A 25,658-nucleotide genomic window follows, 5' to 3' on the forward strand; every position below is an offset into this window, starting at 1 on the left:
ATGCTGAAATTTCAAGAAACTGCTAAACATGTCGCTGTTGCCAGATTTAATTCTGCTTGCTCAGATGCTATGATTGCAAGAAGATACACTATTCAGAGGAAACTTGGCAATGGAAGCTTTGGAAGTGTGTATCTGGTTTCTGACAGAAAAGCAAAACAAGGAGAAGAATTGTAAGTAAACCCTTCACATACTTTAAATAAAAATGTTTGGAACATATTTCTTGCATTATAGATGCTTTCTTTGTATTTGTGTTTCTCAGTTTGTCGTTATGTTGCAGCTTTAACTGTTTAACTTTAGTGAGGACGTAAGATAGGAGCAGACTATATGCTGACTCAGCATTCCAACAGAATCTGTTTGTGTTGAAAATAGTTTATCAGATATGTCTATTTTATTGTGCTTTTATCTAAGTCCTTTTTAATTTACTTGTGCAAGACAGAGTGGAGGTACAAAATCTCAGACCCTCATCTCCATAGTGATCTACACCGCTGAAGCTTTGTAACAAATAATAAAGACAGTAAAAATATATGTAACTTACTTATTTGCCTTCCATGCTTATCCATCTCCATGAACATGATGGTTTTGTTTTAAAAAATGTGGAAAAAGAGAATCCTTAGTCTAATCAGGTCCAGCTACTGCAATATCTAGCTCTGTAATGCTTCATTCAGTTACACATGCCCGTTAAAGCATGGAACATTCAAAGGGAGCATGAAAATGTCAGAATTTCTGAATGTATTTTAATGGACTTCCCTCTTAATTTCTGATAATTTATTTATTTACTGTAAGTAATTTTTATGGTAACACTTCATTGGATGCTTTCAGGAATCAATTCTGTGTCATTGTAAGGACTCATTGTTGAAGGGGTCTCAAAAGAAACTGTTTTATTGATGTCCTATTTTTTTATAATTGAATTCTCTAAATGAAACTGGAGAAGGAATAGTTACAGAAATTCCAGTAAACACCTTTCCATTTGCTGTATACCTAACTGATAGCATTCTTTTTTTTTTTTTAAATTGCTAGTAAATCTGGATTTTTTTTTATTTATTTTTTTTTTAACCTGCCTGAATTTGGACAGGTCTCATCAGTTTGGTTGATAAATCTTTAGGATTCTGAAGCCACAAAGACAAAAGAACATTTTTAGGGTGTTGACATTTCTGTATGTAGGTTTGAAGTTGGGTGCCTGGGTAATGCTTTACTGGCTGGACTTACTGTTGTGTAGAACTGTATATCTCTATCGTTTTGACACTTACACCAAGTGAAATTTAAATATGAATATTTTTTGGTTTATCCAATAAAATTGGTGAGGCTTTTTGTTGAAGTTTGAAATATCTAATCAATGTGCTTTTCAGCCAGAAATATATTCTTTAAATATGAGGGTCTGTTGGTCTGTATTGATGGACACATTAATGAGCAATTCTATGATAAAAGAGTTTTTTCTGATTAATTTGTGCCTCGGTTTTGCTGTTTATGACAATGCATTCTTGGCAATATTGCTTTACTAAATGTGCAGCCAAGACATAATTCTTTCACTTGTTTTCCTTCTACATCAATTTACAGCTGCTCAGCTCCTTGGATTAGGGTTAGAGGCTACTAAGCTCTTAGCTTTTTCCAGCTGGCCTGCAAGACTTTTGGATCTCTCTTAGCATTAGCTATGGTTTTCTACAAAAATGTTCTTTAATGAAAACCTTCATTAAAAACAAAAGAAAATATTATTATTTTTCTGTTAAAATAATTTATCGTGTAAATAGGGTGACAGGAACTACCTGAGCTTATAAGACCCTTCAGAATTTGGCTATTACCGAACTCATTCTTAGAATATTAATTGTATAGTGAAATGTGTGTCTTCACACATTTTCTGCTATAGCACAAGCTGCCAAATCTCAGAAACAAGGAATGTGTGCTTTGCCTTTAAGTAGTTATCATCTCTATTTTTTTTCCTGAAGAATTTGTCTTTGAGAACTTTTCATTTTGACTGACTGTGTTTTGAACAAACATTCACTGCCTGGAGCATTTCATGCCTGTGTTTTGTTAGGGATGAGGCTGAGTGCATTCTCTGCCATACTCAGGACAGAGGCTGAGCATCAAATGGCGTATTGTTTTTTGCGTTTGTTAGTCTCTTTTTGCAGCTGCACCAGTATTTAACAAGCCAAAGTGCTAATGTAGTACTGTAGTTCAACCTTTCATCACTAGGGGGTACTTGCGTATCACAGTTATTCATTCCTTTTGAGCCACAAATGTAGCTTGAAGAGCCAATTCCCTCAACTTTCTATCACTTATGTGCTAATAGATGACAAAAATACTGGCCCAGGTGAACATGAAAGCTCAGGTAGCATAACGACACAGAGTGTAGATACTTTATTTAAAAATACTAGTTTATTAAGGTGGTAAAATATACTAGAAGTCACATTCTCAACACTACTTTCAAATCAGAAAATAATCTCCTATGGAACTGTACTGGTTACTGATTCTGTTAGATTTTTCCATTGAGAAGTATATATATACTTTTTAATTAAAAATTAGGTGGTTATGTTTGTTACTTTTTAAAAAGAATAATCTTAATACAACTCCGAAAGCACTTAGGCAGGGAAAAAAAGGAATTGAGATATTTAGGTCCCAAGTGACCTCAGCAGAATTAGAAGTCTATTTTTATTGTTTCAGATATGATCTAAAACATGCTGAGACAAATGTTTTATACAGTGTTGAACTCAGTCACCAGTAGTTTCCTGAAAATTGCTATAGTCTAAAGCACTGTGAAAGAGCATAGGAATAAATAAGAAGAATACAAATTCCCAAGAAGAGTGGATATTGGCACAGAAGCTGTTCAGGGGTATCTTTTTCAATTTTCCATTAGTGCAATGTCTCCAGAATGGTTAGTGCAGAGATTAACAATGGTCATCATGCAATTTCATGTATGCTCAGCAAAGCTTTTGCATGATTTTAGAAATAGTTTTGTGGTATGCCTTATACTTCATTACCCCTCAAGGATCCTAGCTGTGGCGAGCAAAGTGTTATGCACAGAGTTGCTTCGGCTGGGAGAGGGAGAGGATCAATTTTTTGGGGCATGCCTCAAGTTAACGGACTTATTTCACATAAAACTCTCCACATAGAGCTCAGGCCAGCAGTGCCTGCCTCATGCTGATCTCCAGTTCTCTGTATGGATGGGATCAGGATTAATGACTTTCTGATATCATACTAGATCAGAGACATATGGCTGAGTTGCATACTCTATAAATAATAAGGTTATGAAGTACTACAAGTACAGTACCATATGTAGGTTTCTTACTATAAGTCCCTCTTAAGTTTTGCATTGTATAAAACATTCCTTGCCTGTTGCTTTAACTTCCTAATTTTTACTTTTTGTAGATTGTATTTTCTGGTAATTTTTTATGTTCATGGTCCTGTGTGATTTCTATGATTTTGCCTTGTTTTATATGAGATGACTCTGAAAACCTTTTTTTTTTTGTCTCAACTAGAAAATTATGTACTGCTGTAAACAGCTGTCAGTTACAGACATAGCTAAACACCTGAGTGTCTAAGCCAGGAAAATCCCTAGTCATACAACTCATCTTCTGTCAATGAACTCTATTTTCCTTTAGAAATAACAGTTGCAAGTCACTGTATATTCTCAAATATGCTTTCACAGGCTCTTCTCACATTTAAATTTACTGAGCAATAGCTTCTCTGCTTGTATTGCTTATATTTTATGTTTTTCCAAGGTATATTATCCACAGTGGAGAGGGAGAAAACCAAACCAGTGATTAGTATTCTGGAGTGCCACCATGGGGTTATTTCAGACTGGCTGTTAGACTTAAGGATCACACTTACCTCATTCTGAGAGATCTGCTTTGTGCAGACATGTGATGAATAACTTTTCCAAGTTTCATCATAATTTCCTAAAAAGAAAAAGATTTTAGATTTATGGCTAGGGAAGGTGACTTTTGTCTTCCATGTTTGTGTAGAAAGTTATGCCATCTGCTCTACGTCTTCTACGAGAGCTTTTGATCATGTTGGATGATTCTCACCAAGCATGACAGAGGGTTACACATCTCAAAGATAAAAGTTCCTGCCACTTATGTGAAAACCAACAGCAGAGAACAAAATTAATGCCCTCATAAAGAGAAAGGCCAGAACCTGGGAGACTCTTCACTATAAAAGAAGTTTCTCATGTACTAGACAATCCACACAGGAGAGAGATCATCAATTTCCCCCAGTTTTGGAAGAAACTGTGGTCAGAATTCATATCCTCTTAGACCCTAAAGTCAGTTAAACACAAGAGACATATTTGTACAAAAGCAAGCTTCTTAGTTCCAGTTTACACAAGATGGCTTGGTTTTTGTATTATTTGCTATTTTCCTTGTTAGATATTTGCAAATCTTTTTTTGAGGCAGGTACTGTACATTCACTAAAATTGAGATTAAATTGCCTAATGTTGACACTGTCTTTCCATTCTAGTGGTCTCTAAAATGAGTTCTGGCAAATCTTTATTTCAAATTACAAACTGACTTAGCTAATATGTAACTGGAGTCCAAATAAGGATTGGATGCTCCTGCAAATATTTGCTGTGGGTCTTAATCCTTTTTGGGGTTTGAACTGAATTTAAACATGATGGATGGGGACGCACATCACTAGTTGTCCATTAGTGGAGTTTCAAAAAATTTTAGGGGCTCTGGGTTTGGCTATTTTAAGAAGGAAAGAAATGGTAGCTTCAATTTGGGTAAAAAACACTTCTTATGTGTTTTTGTTAATTTTCCTCTTTTCCTTTTGTAAAGTGGCACCAGTAATGAAGTTGGACCTAAGCGTCATTTTTTTCTTTATATTTGTATAATTTAATTTTACTAGAAAAGGATAAACAGTGCTACTTCATCACTTTTCTAGACCATGCATGCCCACTATGGAATACTGTCTGCTAAGAATGCCTCTTTGCATGCATTTAGCACGTTTACCATTCTGGGACCTGAAAGCACTTTTCAGAGCTGCAAAGTATTTTTATCCAGTTTGCAAATGGGCAATAAACAAGGAGACAGTGTTCATGTAGCAAGACTGTGGAAAATAACTGGGCCGCTACTTGAGAAATCATTCTTTGATATCTTAATCTTGCTAAATATTAGCAGAACTTTTATAGATTTTTGATCCTCATATAGTGCCTAATATCATGGGGGTCAGTTATATAGTTTGGAAACAAGCTGTTGTGTGCATGGCGGGAAGGAAGCCTCGTTTCCTGTAGACTTGCATCCTCTGTTTCCTTAAACTACCACAAGAAGACCTACTTTTTCACCACACATGTTATAACAACATTCCTTTTTCTGGAATGTCCCCCATTTTCTTTTACTTCCACTAATCGTAGCTCCAGCTTCTCCCTTCCCTCTCATATCCCTCCAATATTTGTATTTTCCTTCTGTATTCCCTAATTAGTGGTTGCAAGAAAGACAGGTCAGGCCATGGTGGTCCTTGAGCACATGCACAGGTGAGATTATTGGTATACATACACTGGCTCAAACAATGTGTAACTTTTGAGATCCAGGGGCTACTAAGGCTCTTGCACTTCCTACTTAAATCATTAAATAAGGTCATCTTAAGATCCATGAAATTGCTGCCCTTCTGACAGATTTTGTTGAAACTGGACAGTAATTCCCTAAATTGAGTAGAGATTGCTGGACAGGCAATTTTTACCTTAGTAGACAAGGCTACTAAAGTTAGGACAAGTGGAAAAATTTGGAAATGCTGGTGGGACAATTACACAATGAATTCTTCTGGAATTTGCCAGTGTACTTTGTACTTAATATCTACCTTCAGTTCTTTGCTAACATGTAATATGTAAATGCTTTGATGCTTATTCGTTCTTATTTGACAGGAAATTCAGGTCACACCCATGCCAATTTTGCCAATTTTGCCAAAATTGCCAATACAATGCCAATTTTGCTGGCAAAGGATCAGCAGCTCAGTAGTTACCGTGTCTAGGAAACATTTATATAAATTTTTGTAAATAAAGTGTCAGTATAGCTGTTACCAGTACATTTAGAGAAAATTTTACTTAAATTTACAAATCACCTTCAAAATGCAGGACATCTGCAGGTGGTTTTTTGTTTGGGTTTTTTTTCCCTCCCTCCAGATTCTTGACTCACATCTGGTTTTGCAGAAGTCTGTCTCAATTTTTGAGGAGTTTGCTTTTGTTTCTAGACATCGTGGACCTAGACCTACCCAAAATAATTAGATAGCTTGGTTTGTATAAAGAAAGTAGCAGGATTGTACCAGCATTTTTACAGCAAACAATAATATCCCTGCAGTCACTTGTATACCAGTCCCCCTGAGGAGCTTATCAGTTAATTATAACAGGTAATTATGGTTAAAGACAAAGTCTTCTATAGCAGAGACTTACATTCAGCAGTAGTCTTGAAGGAGAGTGCTATCACTTCTAGATAATGAATGTCCTAATCAGTTGTGCAAAGTGAAGCTCTGGGTTAAGTTTCACTAATTCATAACCATGCATGGGCAGGCAGCTGAAGTACACAGTAGGCAATAGGGACTTCTAGTTCATAAATATTCACAAGGTACTTATATGTCCCCGTGGTGGAAAGCCCACGCTGAGAAGCGCCAAACTCCCTGGACTGCTCCTGTGTGTGGTAATTGTGGGGTGTCAGCTCAACTTCTGTGCCTGACTTGCATTATACCATTAATCCAGACTCATGCTATGATTCCTTGGAAACTGTGCACTTAGCTGAATAATTTATCATATGACTTTCAATTATTTATTACTTCTTATAACAAATGAAATAAAATCTAAAGGTGGAATAGTTTTGTAACTTACGAATACCCAAGCAACAATCAGCAGATTGCTGTATCGTTAAATCCCTGTGAGTGCTGCCTGTTTGCCTCTCTGAAGGTATTCCAAGGGAATGGTCATTTGACACTGGATTGATTAAAACAGTAACAAATTACTCCCTCCCAGTTGTCATGTGTGTGTTCATCTAATTGTGCTTTTTTCCTTTCTTCATCTCCCTCATTTAATAATAAAAACTAGAAATTAAAACTAGAATCCATCAGGTCATTTTAGATTTGTGAACAGATACTCATGATCTCCTTGGAAACTGAACAAAGGTGCATTTCCTATAGGACCTTCCTGATTGCTGCTTCTTTTTAAATCAGCTTTTCTTAGTGAACCATCTTTTACTTGGTTCAGTCAAGTGTGCCTCTGCTTCTTCGTGTAAGGCTCGGGGTACCACGTATCAGCTGAGTTGCCACTGCTACTAAGGTGTACAGTCATTCTTGGCCCCAAATAAGAGATAATGAGAACGTTGACAGCAAGGTCTTGCTGATTTAGCTAGAGCAGTTTAGGAAGTTAGCCTTCACCAGCTTTCCACTCAAATGGCAGAGCATGACTTTCATATTCTGTGAACAATGCTATGGGAGTCAAGACCTAGCTAAGTGTTGCATCGTAGAATCCTAGGTTGGAAGGGACCTCAAAGATCATCTGGTCCAACCTTTCTAGGTAAGAGCACAGTCTAGACAAGATGGCCCAGCACCCTGTCCAGCTGAGTCTTAAAAGTGTCCAATGTGGCAGAGTCAACCACTTCCCTGGGGAGATTATTCCAATGGCTGACTGAAGTCCCTGCTGAGATCTCTGTAGCAGTGGCTGATGCTCTTGTGCCTTAGCTTAAGAGTAGATGTGCAAATGGAGGCTGCCAGAGGGGTGAAACTGTCAGGTTTTTTTCAGTTTCAGTAAGCGGTTGCAGCTATGGCCACAGTTGTTTCAGAGCATTTCCACTGCAGGCCAGTACTGGTTCAGAAGCCATTTTGATAACCCTGGCTTAATTCAAAGCAGTTCTCACTGGAGACTATGTGGGAAGGTGCTTTAGTCCTTACCTCCTGCATCCCTATCAGTGCCCAGCTTTTCCTGCAGCCCAGCATGGCACTGTAGGGCTCCTCACCAGCTGTTGGCACATGGAACTGAGTAGCTGCAGACCTCCCTTGCAGTGGGAATGTGACAGTGCTGAAGTACAACACAGGTTCAGAAGGCAGGAGCTACCGTTAGAGCCCACTATAGCTCTGCGTTCCTCTCTCCAGTAAAGCCATGCTTACATGCAGCTACCATGAAACTATGAAGACACACACACGTGTCTTCACAGAGGAGTGCTCTGCTAAAATCTGTAGAACAACAGAATTGCAGGTTACAACACACATGAATCCCAAGAAATGGACCATCTCACCCTGGAACAATTTATTTAGAGCTCAGCGTATGAAAGTTTGGGAAGTCCCTGTGCCAGATAAGTCTTTAGTTGGGGCTGCAGGATAGCTCGGCGTTGGAGCACAGATGTGAGATTTTTACACTGCCCATGTTAGTGATAGATTTGGCAATTTAAAGCTACAGCCATGCTGCAGGACTTTGCACAAGCAATTCTTTTGCTAAAATTTCTAGTTCCCTCATTTTCAGAAAATGTAAAATCTGATATTCTGTGGGTTCTTTGAAATCAAAGAGTGAGTACTCAGAATGTCTTGGGACCTTTTCTTCAGCTGGTGTAACGTAGGTGCCTGTGAAAATCCTCTGCAGCAAAGTCTGATACAACTTTTACATCTGCTTAGTCATCTTTATGAGCTTTGGTGGTATTATTATTGGGTTTTCTTCCTGCCTTCCCTACTTGGGTTTACTCTAAATCTCACGCACACCCCACCCCCCCACCCGCCCCAAGCTGAGCTCCTGGGAGCTCAGTGCTGCAGCACCCACCACGTTGTGATCTTGTGTGCAGGCAGAGAGTGGTGCTGATGGTTAAGTTAATCATTTTTCAAAACGTTTACAACCATTATTTTCAACATTGAGCGGAGAATTGTGCCTAAGGCATTGCTGGTAAATTACTGGTTCTTTGAGGTGCATGGCAGAGACAGAATTCAATAATTTTGTAATTAAGCAAATGCCTTGAGATCACTTCTGTCTCATTCATTTTGTTGAAACTGGTGTTTAGTTTTTACACATTTGTAAGCTAGCTTTAGTAAGAAAATGAAGAGGTACAGTATTACTACTTTAGGTTGAACTGTGACCACCTGCCTCAAAGATACAGTATGGTTTTGCAATATTTGACTATGCCTGTCTACTGTATCTTGTTGCAGTTTACCCTTGTTGGCAGGGTGTTTTCTCTTAAGTCTGCAATCGGGGATGTTGTCATTCCTTCCATGCAGAATGAGCCTCCAGCTCTTTGTTGCACTGAGTACATTGCAATGAGAAAACTGCTGCAGTGAGTGGTGTAAATTCTGGATTTGCTGGACAGTCAGTGTATTTTTCCTTCTTTTTTCTGGTTGTTTTTTTTTTTTTGGCTGTGCTTATGTGACCCATTAGTAAACATAATTCCCAGTTCACTGTTTCTCTTTCATGCATGGTATGCTCTTCGTGTGTTCTAACATAACTTTTCAATGTTGCTGGGTAGTTGCTTCATTTTTGAATTACCTGTGGTTTTCTGGTTTCTAAGACCACAGAATCATGCTCAGGAAGCTTAGAAAGAATGAAAAGATTTTTATCTAACAGTAGATGTTATACACAATATATACAGTTATGTATATACAATATATAATTAATTTCCTCAGCATTGCTTGATTCCCTTTGCCTTTGATTGTAGACTATTTAGTAATATGCTTTTGTAAAGCTATAAACTGTGCTTTTATCTCTTCCCCCCCCCTTTTTTTTTGTACCCTAGATAATTCAATGCATATCAGAAATAAACATTGAAGGAGACGCCTGCTGGAAAGAGACATGCAGGAAGAGGGAGCTTTCTCATTAAAGTTGCAGCAATTAGTATTTAAATTACTTATGGGAATTAGTTCCACTGAAGGGACAATACTGTTGACATAAATATCCTTGCAACATTGAAAGGAACATAATTCTGCTTACAAATATATTTACATTCAGGAAAGAATCAATACAATTTTACATGAGGCCATGTTTTTGTTGGATTTCTATGGAATGCATTCTTATAGTGATGATTAATGTGTTTAGTTTGCCTTTGTAACTTCCAGTTCTTCAAAATTGTTTTCTGTAAACTGATTCATACAAAACAAGTGATATGAGGGTCTTTCTTCAAAATTTCTAGCTGAAACTAATTTCAAAATTTAAACTAATTCCTGTACAAGGAAAATTCTTTTTGGCAGATGCTGTAGCCCAAGGCTGCAAGTTGAAGAAATGCAACATGGCAATTGTGAGATGCTTAATCATATTATAATGCTTGAAAAAAAAATGCTGCATCCAAGCTTTAGTTCTCTCGTGGTATCTCCTTTTTTCTGAAAGGGAACATTAATTAGCAGAGAGCAGTTAACAGTGCAATGTACCGAGTATGCACAAAGAAATCACAATGGAGAAATGCCTGGTTTAGATGATTTGATGTTTGATGGAATTAAATCTTCAAAGATATGGAGAATAAACAAATTATTTAGTCCTTGTCTCATTTCTTTCTCATTCCATTTAGTTTAGCGGCAGCATGACATTTAATTACATTCTTAAACAAGACTAGGCTGTAGAAAAAAAAGGATGAATGAACAGTAGATGGTGATAATGCAACATGAAGAAATTAAGTATTGCTAAGAAAACCCCTACATTCACAGGTATTTAGTCTGTATCCCATAATAATTTTTAATAATTTTCCTGAGTAGATGCAAATTTCTTCAGTTCAATCACAGTCCATTAGTATTTGATTTAGAGCTGAAACATATGAATAGACTATAAATGTAATTACATTTTATTTTTTCATATCTGTCAAGGTAAAAAATTCTAGGTTTCAAAAACATGGTTTTAGAGGAAAATTCTTCCTTTATTAATCAATGTCCATGTTCATTTTGTAGTTTTTAATCAATGTAGATGACAACCCAAAATGTCCCAAAGAATTCTTCCAAATAAATACATTTGAATACCTAAATAAATACTGTTATTGGATGCTTCTGTGCAGTAGTAATATGGCTTGTTCAGTTGTGTGGATGATAACACAAGTACTCTGCTTTGTTTTATAAGTATTGGGTTTTTTTCTAGTGTTGGCACATATGGTTGACCAAAAATAATTTGAAGTATGCCCCTTTGTATATACAAGATTTTGCTCAGTGCAGAAGAAAATGATATAAGCTGTATTCCTTGAAGCTAATTTATTTCAACAGTGTTCTCTTTCATGATCTTGTCCCAGAAAATATATTCTCGTTTCTTTGGGATACTAATTAGGAACTGTTAATTTTCAAATAACCATAAACTGTTTACATTGTAAGCTGAACTGTTCAGTGCTAGTGCAAATTTTAGAGCATTTGAAAATTAAGCATCTTGAAAAGTGTTTGTAGGTGCTATAATTGTGACTTACTGATGGAAATGAAAAGTGAATCATCCATTTCACTTGTACATTTATGAAATCTCATCACCATTCAACAATATTAGGTACTGTTAAATTCTTTAAATGGTTATTCAGAAAATGAAATTATATTTAATACATCTACAGATATTATAGTGCTCACATAACAATTGAATTCTTTGTGGTTAACTCAGGGATTATCATAAAACCATAGATCATTTAGGCTGGAAAAGACCTTGAAGATCATAGAGTCCAACCATTAACCTAATGCTGCCAAGCCCACCACTAAACCATGTCCCTAAACATCTCGTCTACTCATCTTTTAAATACCTCCAGGGATGGGGACTCAACCACTTCCCTGGGCAGCCCATTCCAGTGCCTGGCAACCCTTTCAGTGATGAAATTTTTCCTAATATCCAATCTAAGCCTCCCCAGGCACAATCTGAGGACGTTTCCTCTTGTCTGGTCGCTTGTTATTTGGGAGAAGAGACCAACACTCACCTGGCTTCAACTTCCTGTCAGGCAGTTGTAGAGGGTGATAAGGTCTCCCCTCAACCTCCTTTTCTCCAGGCTGAACGACCCCAGTTCCCTCAGCTGCTCCTCATAAGTCTGGTGCTCTAGACCCCTCACCAGCTTCATTGCCCTTCTCTGGACAAGACCCAGCACCTCAATGTTCTTCTTGTAGTGAGGGGCCCAAAACTGAACACAGTATCCGAGGTGTGGCCTCACCAGTGCCAAGTACAGGGGAAGGATGACTTCCCTGCTCCTGCTAGCCACACTATTTCTGCTACAAGCCAGGATGCCATTGGCCTTCTTGGTTACCTGGGCACACTGCTGGCTCATGTTTAGCCAGCTGTTGACCAACACCCCCAGGTCCTTTTCTGCTGTGCAGCTTTCCAGCTGCTCTTCCCCAAACCTGTAGTGTTGCATGGTGTTGTTGTGACTGAAGTGTGGGACCCAGCACTTGGCCTTGTTGAACCTCGTACAGTTGGCCTCAGCCTATTGATCCAGCCTGTCCAGATCCCTCTGTAGAGCCTTCCTACCGTCAAACTGATCAGCGCTCCCACCCAACTTGGTGTCATCTGCAAAACTTAGCTCTTGTTGTTTATGAATGTTTGTGAATAGCACGAATAGGATATTTTGGAGGATAGTAAAAAACAAATGTTGACAATTATTATGGCCTTACTAAGAAATCAATAGTGTTCATGAGAATGACAAAAGAAGCCCAGCATTTGATTTAGGAATTGTGGAGCAATACTTAGGTTTGAAATGGGTTTATGGCTCGAGTAATAAGTCAGCCACGGCATGGGAATTATAAAAAGAGCCCAACATTTGATTTAAGAAGTTTTGTAGTAATACTTCGGTTCAAAATATTTTGGTAATGAGTAAACATATGTATGTAACTAGGAATAGAAAACAGCACTCATCCTTCATTTTTCATTGGAAGTGTGGTAATCTTCTTGATTTTCCCACAGAAATCAAGTGCTCTTAATTTACTGTGAGTGTTTCTTTCCTTAACTAAAAGTATTCATTCTTGGTAGGACTGATTTGTATATGCTGACTTTTTGCATATCATGGTCTCACCAGCTCCTTCTTTCTCTAACAGATAAATGAATGTCTTTAAATTATCCGAGCATGCAGATACTGGTGCTCTAAACATAATGAATAAAATGTAAAGAAATATTCTTTTAATTTTTGATACTAAACTGTAAACTGCAGGAAAGCCAGGCACTGACACCAGGCAGAGAAATCTGGTAAGATTGTTAGTAACAGGATAGCTGTATGTATGATGGGTAAGGATTAGATTAAAATTACAATGGAACTAGGAGACCAACCTAAGTGAGGGAAGTAGATTCCAGGCTATAGGGTGCCATATAAAATCAGTAAAGTATCTTAATTGTAAATAAAGGCTGGATGTGCAAATATGAAAGGTCTGAAAGGAAACGTGAGGAAACTATAAAGCCTGACAGCAAGCCAAGTAACTTTACATGAGGAGTACCTCATGAGCAAGGTGGAATGTCAAATCAAAGGGCATCTGTAATATCTGGATGTAAATAGTACAGAAAGGACAGTTAAAGTTGGGGACAGGCAGGACTATATATTAAAAATTAGATACCAGTAATATATTTTCCGTGTGGAAGCTATTAACAGAAATCTAAAATTACAATTTTAGAACTACACTGTTGGCTGTAGTGTGCAAATCTCATCAGCTGTGTGATATTATAGAAAGCAACTGACTGTGAGAAGCAGTAATGACGGGGGACATCATCTTGTCTATATGCAGATGTTGTCCTTGTTACTGAATTTCCCAAACAGACAGTTTTAGTACGCTGGAAGCTGTTGTGCAGACAGGACTTGTGCATGAGGGTTGTTGCCTGTTCATCATTTTGGTCCCCATTTATAGTATCTTACCTTCTCTGTTTGCCATTTGATAAACATAATTTAAGACATCCTTAATTAGACAGGCACCCCTTTATTTTATTGTTTATGACCAATATCAGATCCAATTGCAGATGAGGTGATACATTGCAGGTGGTCCTTGTACTGAGGAGTTACCAGGATGAAGAGGTAGTCCTACAAAGGTCAGAGTGGATAGATACGACGCACAGTTATAGGTTATGCCACAACTCTCCATATTGAATTCAGGATAACTTGGAAATATAAACTATATGGAAAGATAAATTCCCAGCTTTGCACACTGATTACCAGCTAGCAGGTCTTGCTAATGTCAGGCTGCAATTAACAGAACGACTGCCCGTGTAAAATGAAGTTTCTATTTAATTAAAGCCTTCAAATGTTGATCATATATTCCTAGAGCACACCCTCTCTGTGGTAGTTTGACCTACTTATTCTTGACATGAAAAGAGTTATATTTCTTTTACTTACTATCGGCAAGCAAATGTACCTAGTCAATAATTCATGTTGCAGTTTACTCAATAAACAGAGTGCGTTTTGAGAAAGGCTGTCTTCTTTTAAGGGTTGCATCTGATCCAATAAACCAAATTATATAATAATAAAGTATGTCATCAATGTAAACAAATAACAGATGGGTTGTAAAACATTTAATTTTAGATCAGTACAAATAGACTGAGATAAACACTGTTATGGCATATTGTCAGTCACTAGTAAAGCTCAAAAACGATTCCCACTGGGTGTCCGTATCCTGGAGGATTCCACCTTCGCGCTTGTTTTTCTCTTGTTTTAAGTCTTGCTCTATTTATCCCCATTCGCTCCATGTTATTGCACTTTCAGGCCCCGTGTGCTGGCCTGCCTGCATTTCAAAGCACGACAGTGCAAGCTGGGAAGGTTTTCCTGGTGAAAGCCAGAAGGTGTTCCTGGGGAAAGTCTGCGAGCCTGCTGAGGGGTGGGCACCGCGGGGGCAGGACAGCTGCTTTCCGTATTGTGGGGAGTGGGCTTATCTCGTGTTATTTTCCCTCCCTGGGGGGATGGATACTGTTACCTGTACCAGCCCTAGCTTCCTCCAGGATGGATGTAAATAGTGACAGCCAGCGCTTTTTACTCTTAAGACGTGAATGCATTCACTACAAGACTCTTACAGTTGTCGTCAGTTCAAGATCAAGTTCAAAGTGCCTTTGTGTTATTAAACTGCAAGGCTAGGGTTTTTTTTTTCCCCACACAGTTAAAATCTTTTGTTCTGCCAGCACTTCTGTAACAAAGTTTTCTAGTTGTGTGTTCACTGACATTTTGTCTTATCTTTAGGGGCATGGTTTAGTGGTGGACTTGGCAGTGTTAGGACTGCAATTGGACTCGGTGATCTTAAAGGTCTTTTCCAACCTAAACGTTTCTGTGATTCAATGATCTGCTTATGTGACTGTATTCTAAATTAAGTGGAATTTATAATAATAAATAAATATAAATGAGTACATCTCTTTTAGCATCATATCAAAAGGGAGAGTTTTAAGTATTGTATTTGGAGGGCATCCTGATTTTAGTGGTTGTACCTGTTTTTCTGTATGTGCCACCTAAATCTATGTTTTCTTAGTTCATGCAAATGGTTTTGGACCTTTTAAATCCTGCTTAATACTCGAGCCTATGTGGCAGAAAAATATTGGGACAGGTTTTATGAAAAAAATCGACTTTCAGATGGATCTATATATTCCAGGTGGAATCTTGGCAAAATCTTAGGAGAGCCTGTTGTTCCCAAAATCCATAATAAACGTTCATGCCACGTGCTTCAAAAGGTTTGTTTAAAATACTTTGTGTTTCCTAACTATATGTTTCTAAACTGATCAATGCATGCAGATTTTCAGCAGATGATACACAAGTACAGTGGCTGAATTATAAGCAGTGATAACTTTTTATTATAAGCCAACCTTAAAACGCAGGTTGGATCTTATAAGCAGAAACACTGTGTCTCCTTTGAAGGGTAGAGCTGGGTTCTCTTGGTAGAGGGGAAATGCAGTCAGGATTGCTTAGCTAAGAAAAGCTCATTGTTTTCTTATGATTACTAAGCTTTTTTTTTTTTTTTTTGATAGGCAGCCTATTTGACATCACCAGGGATGCCATTTGAGTTATCTTAGGAGTCCTGTAAATCACAGAAAGTGCCTATTTTAGCTGCCTGTTAGTGTAGAAGTTACTTGTGTAAATACTGACATGGGGTAGAGTATATTTAAGCACTATTTAAGTGCTTTATGTATTGAAAAGTATAGTTAATTCACATAGATGAAATTCTGACTGAAGACTTTTGGCTTCACTGTTTTTCTTCTAAAGTTCTCAGAAAAGAGCCTCTTTAGACCCAGAGACTATTCTTCATTTTCTCTGTGAGACTTCTGAGACCCTGACATAACTCCTTTGTCAATACTTAATCAATGTAGAGTTTTTTAAATTTGTATTTTTAATTTTTAAGCACATTTACTAAAGTAGATAGCAGAAGTTTTGCAGAAAGTATAAAGTCTGGTTGTCGTCTTATCAACTCAGTAAACTCAAACTTTATCTACATATAGAATCAGTACACACATACACCAGTGGCATACATATATGCTTAATCTGAATTGCATCACAAAACTTTTCTATCTAGATGCAAATGACTTCCAGTTCTGGATATGAATTAGCACTGTGTTGCAGAAAACCAATGCCTTATTTACAAAAATACATTTTCCTGATTTGTTCTTCTGGGAATGAATTTTAATAAGAAAAACACCTGCCTTGTTGTCTGACAGCTGATGACAGCATCAAAATCACTGAGTGACTAAAATGACAAGCTATCCCTACGCATCAACACATCAGGCTTTTATCGCTGTCTTGGGTATACAAGAAACTTATATTAAGCGGTGTTTAACAAGGATTCGTTCTGTTTGTCAGTTTTGTGACACGATCTAGGTGAAGGAAGGAATAATGTCTCCATGTCAACTGAAGATGTGAAGATTGCAGTAGGTATTACCTGTCGGTGTAGTAGGGAGCTTGTCTGCAGAGATGCAGACAAATCAAATGGCGTGTTTTTTTCATCACACTGCCAGATGGGGATTAGGCAAGTTTATGTACAAAGTCATGCATTGTTAGTCATAAACTGATGCTTGAGATTTAGGAAGAAATTTTCTTATGAAGAAATACAGCTTTTTTTTCCTTAGATCAACTGAATTACTGTGGTTTTATTGCTGTCATGTTTAACTACTGTGACTTTACAGCCATGCAGTATTGAATGGGAAATTACTAAAAGCACCGTAAGGACGTCCCTTCAGTGTGGAACTTACCCTCCATGTATTCAAAAGTTACTGGAAATTCATCACTTTGTTTCAGTAAAATACCATTCTATTCTCTAATAGTTTCAAATGGCTCCTTCAGACATATGACCCATTCTTCAGCAGCTGGTAAAGTAGATGGAAATGGCATGCCTTTGTGTGATGTACGACTTTTTTAAACATTTCATCAGGAAGATCCCAGCAAAATATGCTTCCCTGTAGTGCCCTGCACTAAGGGTTTTTTTCCAGGACAAGTTGACTGTAAACTCCCCAAATCCAGGTACCATACAGAGTAAAAGTCTGAAGAACAATTTCTCCTACAGCATGTTCACATGCTCAAAGTTGAATAATATGAAAAAAACCTTTAATTTTTTCAACTTTAGGGGGTTTAGGGCCTCCCAAAATAAATATTAAACACTGAAATTTATAGTTGTGTGAAGCAGTAGAATTAGGTTTCAGCCACAAATCCACATTTGCACTGTCCACTTAGGTGTTCAGGTGAAGGGCTTATCATTAGAAAAAATAGGCATCCTGATTTTATCACCAGAAAAAGTCACAGAAATACTACCCTCTGTGATTTTATCATGCCTCCATGGAGAGACTTTGGCAGAAGCAGCAAAACCAAATGGTTTCTTGCTACTCCTTTCATGCATGAATCTTGAGCATATGCTCTGAGTAGGTTTGAAATCACTTAGATTTTTTTTTATTTATGTTTATTATTATGCACTAATCCTAGCATTGAAAACATGTCATGAAGAAAACTGTGCAGTAGGGAGTTAGTGGGAAAAATACTTCAAAACAGTATTTTTAAAATGTTGTTTAATCACTACGATGACTAGCATATTTATTTGCATTTTAATGCAATCTCTTTGTTTACCCATATTTGCCTCATCATTTCATGTTGCCGAATACTTGGTTAATGTTGTTATTTTGCATTTAAAGAAATTATGATGGGTTTTTGAGCATTACCTGATTTTCTGTTTTTCTATTTTTATTAATATAAAGACTTCTTGTTTTCCTCTAGAAAGGTTCTAAAGGAAATCTCTGTTGGAGACCTAAAGCCTAATGAAACAGTTGAAGCAAATCTGGAAGCACAACTACTCTCCAAATTAGACCATCCAGCCATTGTCAAATTTTATGCAAGCTTTGTGGAGCGAGATAGTTTCTGCATTATCACTGAATACTGCGAGGTGAGACTTGTATATTACTTTGAAAAAATTTGACAGAATGTGAGCATTAAAATAGGGTCTTAAAAGAAACCTAGCCCAGTTTTATTTAATGTTTTAGTTTGAATTTTACTCTTATTTCTTACTTGTGGTATCACCTGCTACTTGTAGGCATATTTCAAATAAGCAATGTTACCTGCTTGCATGAGACTTATAGCTCATAAACAAACAAACCAGAGAAGAGGAAATTTCATTCACTATAATCAGTATTTCCAGAAAGACTTAAATACCAGGTGCATTACCAGATCTGTGGGTGACCTCAGAAAGGTTTTACCACATATGTGCTACTGATAGGTAAGAGAGGATGAAACTGGGAGTACAGGAGCATGGTACGACATCTGATGTAAATGAGGAAGGGAAAACTCACTTGTGATTTGGAGGTGATTATAAGAAGCTCAAGCCTGATCATATGGATGATGAGTTTGGTAGCAGCATTGGCTTTCTGAAGTGGAGAATAGTGTGAGTCAAAGACCAGAATTTAGAGGATACATAAAATATTAAAGCAGTATATATTACAGTATAGCTACCAGGTTTTTTACTCCCAAACTTGCTTTAAAAACATATTGATGAAATCTGTCTTAAGGCTTTAAAATAAGGATTTATATATATTTAAGCCAGCTTTTTCAGAGTTTATATAAAACAAGTGCCTGATTTGTATTAAATATAGATGTGCTGTTTTAAAAAAAATATAATCTGTTGTACATACAGTGATCTTTTTGTGAAACTGTGAAGCAGGCTTTTCAGTTGTGCTCTGCTAGACATTTGAAATGCTTTGGACTACTTGGACTACTGGGTTACCTGTCCACCAGTCAGACTTGTATTAACTAATCACATTTCTTCCAGCATTCAGCTTTGGTGCCAACAATTAAAGAAGTACTATTCTAGCAGTCATTGCTTCCTTAGAAGCTTTCTTTGATGACAGTTAACTGCCTATTTGTTGCTGGAATTTTTTAAAATTAAATCCGAAGTGTTCAGTTCTGTTACGCAATCTGAATATTTGTCCACATATTATTTTAACACCCATGCAGAAGCTCTTTGCGTCATTCCCTGAATGTCTGACTGCTGGAGCTTGATGGAAATTTGGTACTGCCAACTCTCTGTGGAAATCTAGAGCTCAGAACTGAAGGATTATTGTAACGGCCCAGATATTCCTGTGCACTAAGGTTCATTTTCTCTCTACCAGTGGTAGAAAGTGGCCCAACACCAGATCAGTTAAACCTATAGGAATAAAGGAGCCTCCTTCAGCAGCAGTTTAGAGCTGGACTGGTGGCTTTGGTCTGCTGCTTTTTTCTTTTTTTTTTCTTTTCCTTTTTTTTTTTTTTATCTGGAATAAAGTTATAGGTGAATAAAAATTGAGCATGGTAGCAATCACTGCAGTAATCACAAGCTGCTGCTGCAGCACCCCTTGGAAATTTTTTTATTCAGGCAATACAAACTACCCTGCATGAAAACGTTTTGGGGCAGAGTTACCCTAGGATCCAGGAGGCATGTACTCAAACACATGAGAACATGTTAGAGGAAGGCAAACAAAGGAGGAGGAAATGGATGTGTTGGCTATGCAGCAGAATCTTTTCAGTTTTGAGTCCGCTAGGTCAGGCCAGAATGACAGTGGGTCTACTAGGATGTGCTTCTGACTCTTTCCGAAAAGGATGTACTATGTAGTATCATCTCACTTAAGCAATTGCAATGTATTTAATGAAATGTTCAGGCAAGGGAAGTATAAAGCAAGGTTTACCATAGTGCTATAAAGTTTCTTTTCTATCTTAGTGGGAGTATTTCCAGAAGGTATACTTTCATATTTACTTATCTATAACCTGCCTTTGTATATGGTGGGATTTGGATCTTTTTACCTAAAAGATGCCGTTTAAATCGTGCATAAATTGAGAATGAGACAAATTTATTGCTACCTGATCCTTGTTTGGAAATCTAGTACATTAAGTTTCTCATGCATAGCATAATTACCAGATTGGCAGTAATTGGTACTCTTGGGCCAAGAAAAAACATTAAGTTGGCATGGAAACGGAGCTACCCTCTGAGCCTTATTCTGTTTTTTCCAAAGTACTGTGACTTACTCATTAGCCACAGTACTTTGTTGATTCTTGCATGAGTAGCATAGAGTGAGCCCCCAGTGCAGCTGCTGCCTTTATGAACCTTGGATTTAAATTTGTAACATAAATTTGACTTCAATAAAATACAGTTTTTACAAAGTGGTTACTTTAAAAGTTACATCATTTTAATACATCGTAAACCAGAACTAGTTGTACTTTCCCCCGAACAGTTATTTCTGTCTCTTCACTGTGGTCTCAGCTGTGATGTGGGTACACACACGCTAAGGAAATCTGAGCAAAAGGAATAACTGAAGCAATCAGTGCTTGCTCACATTATCAGCTCTAGATGCTAAGCTGTTTTACATAAGTTACTGGTGTATTTGATACTTTTGACATTTAAATAGAAACTGCAGCTTGGAAACTCCATATGTACTCAATTTGTTGAATTCCCTATGAACTTCATTATACTGACCTTCCAAAATTGGGTTAACAAACTTCTTCAGAATTTCGTGAGAGCAATATTTCAGCAAATCCTTTATGATGCATTTTTGTTTTCCTTTTTTAGACACAAAATCAAGGTTAAATTAATTGTAGGACATTGAGACCAGTCTTCTCTGCTTGAAGGTAAAAATCCATAGAGTTACTTGAGGGCACATGCAGTACTTTATTCGACTGCTTTTGTTCTCCTTAGACCTTTTGAAGGAAATGTCCCCCAACTTAAGAGAGTACCCACCAGCCTGACTCTGTAGGTCCTGCACTTTTCTTTACATTTTTCATGGCAATGTGTGATTGTGATAGAGAACGCTTTGGGACAGGGAGAAGTGGTGATTGGAGCCTGCTGGACTTCATCTGTCCTCATCTGGATAGTACAAAGTCCCCTGTGACCACTAGCCAGCTGACACATGTTTGAACAAGCCCCAGAGCTTGGGCTATTTGCTACAGTTGGCTCTGGATGGTCTGGGGGCAGCCGTCTGGGATAGGTGAGTCATTATTTTTGAGGTGTGTGAGTAGGCTCAGGCACAGTCCATCTGGTTGCCATGCAGCAGAGTACCCAGCAACACTTTTTCTTTCCTTCCTCTGCTCTGCGAGCAATGAGAGGGAAGCTGTTGAACATTTGGAGTTGCAAAGGGGAAGCAGCTGCTGAGCGCTCCAAGTTCCCAGAAGAGCTTCTCTCTGGGCTGCAGCAGGGAGGCAGATGGAAGCCATATTCCCTTCCCTAGTGAATGAGATGATTCAGACGTTTCAATTAAAAAATTGCAGGACATTGTCAGGGAACACATTTTTCATATATGACAAAACATATTTTCTTTTTTTTTAACACACTCACTCCTGAATGTTGTAACTTAGAACCTCAGGGACCACAGAAATTACTGTAAATTCATGTCAAAGTACAGGGCAGAAATGTATGGATCTTCAAGGACAGAACTTGCTCATTTTGAGCAGCAGCATGAAGCACTGTGGTGTTGGGAACAGAAAAACAAGAAATGCTGAAGAGATCATAACTTCTTGAGAGTCAACAGTGCAGAGAAGGGAAGGCTTGATGATGGGAAATGGTGGCACATTTGTACAGGTTAAACTAGTTTCTTGTATATGGCACGTAAAACTTCTGATTTTCTGCAGAATGTGTAATGTAAAAGTAATGATTTATGGAGAATAAGCTGTCCTGATGTAAGATACTTAGTAGAGTACAATGAGACTCGCAGTCCCTTTGCTCTGGGATGAGTTACCTCAACACAGTGCTTGCCATTAATATGTATTCTTGTAGACAAAATCCATTTATTTTATAAACTGGATAAGCAACCAGCTGACAACCATCTGTCTATTTTTTAGCAAAATGAACATTTTTCATATAAGTCTCCTCAAAAACCTCTTTCATCATGCTGCTGTTCAACAGATTTTTCCAAATGTCTGACTTAGGGTTTTCAGGTAGCCTTTTTCTGTATATATTTTCTGTTTTATTTTCACTGCCTGCTGTGTGTCATATTGCTCCATTTCTAGTGTTAGTACAAGATCAATTGTAGTTTTGATGAAGTGTTTACAATAACACATGCTACAGATTCTTGAAGCTTTAATTCTGCTTTGTTTCTGGCCAAGGTGAGTTTGGAAGTGGAACAAAGTATCTTAATTAAGAGACTGTATTTTAATTCTTAAGAGAACAGCATGGTTTCTTTGATGCTGACATGGTTATTTCAGCGTAATAATGAGAGTGTCTCTTGGCTCTGCAATGTTTGACTTAAGTGGAAATGTTTTTCCCAAATTTATAAACTTACTTGGACCGATTGGGGCAGATTAATTTTACATGATTTAGGTGTCTGCATATTAGCCAGTCAATGTAGGGCCTTCATCATAAAGCTTTGCAGAGAAACAGCATTTTTACAACTTGATCCTCCCTTCCTAAGGTAGCCAGATAGATAGCAGAGATTATTGCACCACACAGGTGCCTGTTCCTTTGTGTTAACTATAAAGGGAGTTTGAGGTGACCAGCTCAGATGTACAAGTCTAAAGCTGGGTGTCATGAAGTGAGAACAGCTGAAAACTTTTATGATATTGTGTAACACTAAGAGAAAACTGACCTACTTTCCCTATGCAGCCAGACTGCTTGATCTCATTTTGATCCTCAGCTGTGTATGCTTTTGGTGCTGGGAGAGTTCAGAATTCATGTGCAAGCATTAATTTTACAGGTAGGGAGCCTGAAGGTCTACAAAAATGGAGTCCTGTATGTTGATGAAGGAGAAGATATTTTAGAAACTTACTTTAAATGTACAAATATGTTGTGATATTTTTCAGGGTGGAGATCTAGACTTTAAAATTCAAGAGTACAAAGAATCTGGGAAGATATTCACTCAAAGACAAATAATAGACTGGTTTATACAGTTGTTGCTCGGAGTCAACTATATGCATGAAAGGTACAGTCATTTACTGTGAGAACATTTAGCTTGGGAGGGGAGTGAGTAGACCTGCTGACTGGTTGCAGATACTCAAACAGAAACCATATGGATTGTCTTGTAGTGGTATAAAGTCCTGTTCACCAAACTGCTGTAGTGTATGTCGTATATCTAAAGTGTAATTAATTATCTATCCTGCAAGAACATTTTGTATGATATATTTTAGCAGCACAGTGGTAGGTGCCTTTCAGCATTAGACACACTTTCTCTAAGAGCCAAGCGAAAAATTTAGCACAACAGAAGTAGTTCAATATTGTAGAAGAAAATTGATTAAAAGGTTAAAATAAAGTCAGCTTTTTCAAGGGGAGTTAACAAGGATCTCTTGCAGATATTTAATGTGAAGAATCCAATACATGCTTGATGTACTCCCACTAACTATGTGAAGTTACTATCCACATACATGGATACAGCCTTTGAAAACAGACATTACTTTTAACAGCACATCAAAGATTAACCTAAAAAAACTACTGCAGGTCATCGAGACAGTGAGGAGTGGACATCATGCTTTGTGGAGCAGAAGTAGATACAGGTGAATACCTACCTGGTTATCTCCATGGGTGTAGTTCTTGCCTGCAATGTGATTTAGGCAGGCTGACTTCAGTGATTTAACCAGTTCCCTCGTTGGCATTGTACTGGACATGTGCATGAGCCCTGTCTGGTCCCCTTTCCGCGTCATGCAGTGCTGTCACTTTTGAGGTAGGTGGGACTATTTAGCATGGCAGGAGGGAGACTGAGTGCCTTGGTGAGCCAGGAGCAGAAGGCCCAGCAGGCTGCCACCTGCACTGAGAGCTGGAGGAATGGCTGAGGAAATGGGAATACCAGGCTCCTTTCCTAGCAGCTTTTCAGAAACAGTGACCCAGTCAAAGTTAACCTGGCTTTCTGCATCTTCTCCTTTCCTCTGTCTCCTCCCTGTTGCTTTTGCCTATTGGCAGCTCTGAAATGTCACGTTAACGAACAAGACAGAGAATAATTTCTAAAGAGATTTTTCATTCTGCCAAGCTGAACTATTTGGACTATTATTTGTATTGAACTTCCAGAAATAAGAATGTCATTGCTGCAAGGACTGTCTTAGCAAAGGCTAAGGATGTTTGTCTGTAATCACCCGCATGTTTGGGGGAGATGAGCTAATCTGCCTAAAATAATGACCTAAATTATTAATACAGCTGGAGGGGGGGGGAGGGAGAAGATTATTATGTTTGAAGAGTAGTTTACACCCAGAATGTGGAGATGAGAATTCTTTTTTTTTTTCAAGCTGAATGTAAACAGGAATCCTGTGTGAGTACTCAAAAACCAAGATTATTATGCACTGGGTTGAAGGTGAAAACACCAAATTGATGTAGCTCTTTCAAATATCTTTCACAGCAGGGCTTGGGCCAAATTTGGTTGCCTGAACTTGAGTTGCAACAGAACAGTAGGTAGAGATAATCACCTGTCACCAAGAACAGCCATTTCTGAGTTGAGCTGAAGTAGGTGGGATACGTTTGACCTAAACTGATAGATACCTAATGAGTTTTTGCACCTACAGTGTCAGACTGTAGAGGGAAAAGGGCAGAGTGAATTTCTGTCCAGGATGCAAGAGCATTTTTGTTCCTAAATGCCAATATATCTGGGGCTTGTATATGAAGTGCTGCCCCCACAGACTGCCGTGATGAGAGCACAACGAAGAGAACTCTCTTGGGATGCTGTGCTCTTCAGCATTCACCTCAGGCCGAAAGGGCAGAGGGAAATGGAAATACATGGAAATAAAAATCCTGACCGTTTAACTAAACTAGCAGTGTGTTGGTTTTTTTTTTTTTAATTTTATTTTTCCCTTCTTGAACTCTAATTTAACAAGTTATCATTAGATGTTTTGGTAATCTGGAAAGTCCACTTTTGGTGAAATCCTTTCTTTAATGTATGTGTTTAGAGGATGCATTGTGCAGACTAATGCAGAATAATAAGAACGTTGCAGTTGACTAGATGACCATTGTAGGTCCCTTCCAACTGAGCTATTCTATTCTATTGTGGAACTTACTCTTTTTGTCTTTCATTTTCTGTATTTCCTCATGCCTCTCTTATGTCTTCTTTTCCCATATGTCTCTTTTGTCTACTCTTCTTTCTATTTTTCTCATCTTCTACTTGTTCTCAAATAAAACTTAAAAAAAAAAATCTTATAAATACACTTTCTTTGGTAAATATGTATAATAAATTATTTGGTTTCCTGAAAAGTAGTTTAATTCTCCAGTGAAAGTAGTAATTTGATTTTCCAAACAGCATTTCATATTGTCTCTTTGAATCATAGTTATTTAACAGCACCTCTCCAGACACATAAAAGTAACTTGACAGTTTTATTTTTATTTGCACGTCTTGTATTGTATTAGGTGTTACTTGACTGTATGCACATTAGAATATTTAATCTTTATCTTATTAATTTAGAGCCAAACAATAACTTAAATGG

The 25,658-nt window shown here is 37.8% G+C and overlaps 1 protein-coding gene across 1 annotated transcript in view; it reads left to right on the forward strand.

Annotated features, from left to right (window-relative positions):
• NEK11 (NIMA related kinase 11) overlaps positions 1-25,658 on the forward strand; it is a 99,446-nt gene continuing 73,788 nt past the window's right edge. The window contains exons 1-3 of the mRNA XM_009640178.1: positions 1-170; positions 18,027-18,192; positions 23,064-23,182. Coding sequence (XP_009638473.1) covers positions 1-170; positions 18,027-18,192; positions 23,064-23,182 — 455 coding nt within the window. The remainder of the gene's footprint in view (positions 171-18,026; positions 18,193-23,063; positions 23,183-25,658) is intronic.

The sequence above is a fragment of the Egretta garzetta genome, unplaced genomic scaffold (assembly GCF_000687185.1).
Source record: "Egretta garzetta isolate BGI_Z169 unplaced genomic scaffold, ASM68718v1 scaffold96, whole genome shotgun sequence".
NCBI classification, from domain to species: domain Eukaryota; kingdom Metazoa; phylum Chordata; class Aves; order Pelecaniformes; family Ardeidae; genus Egretta; species Egretta garzetta.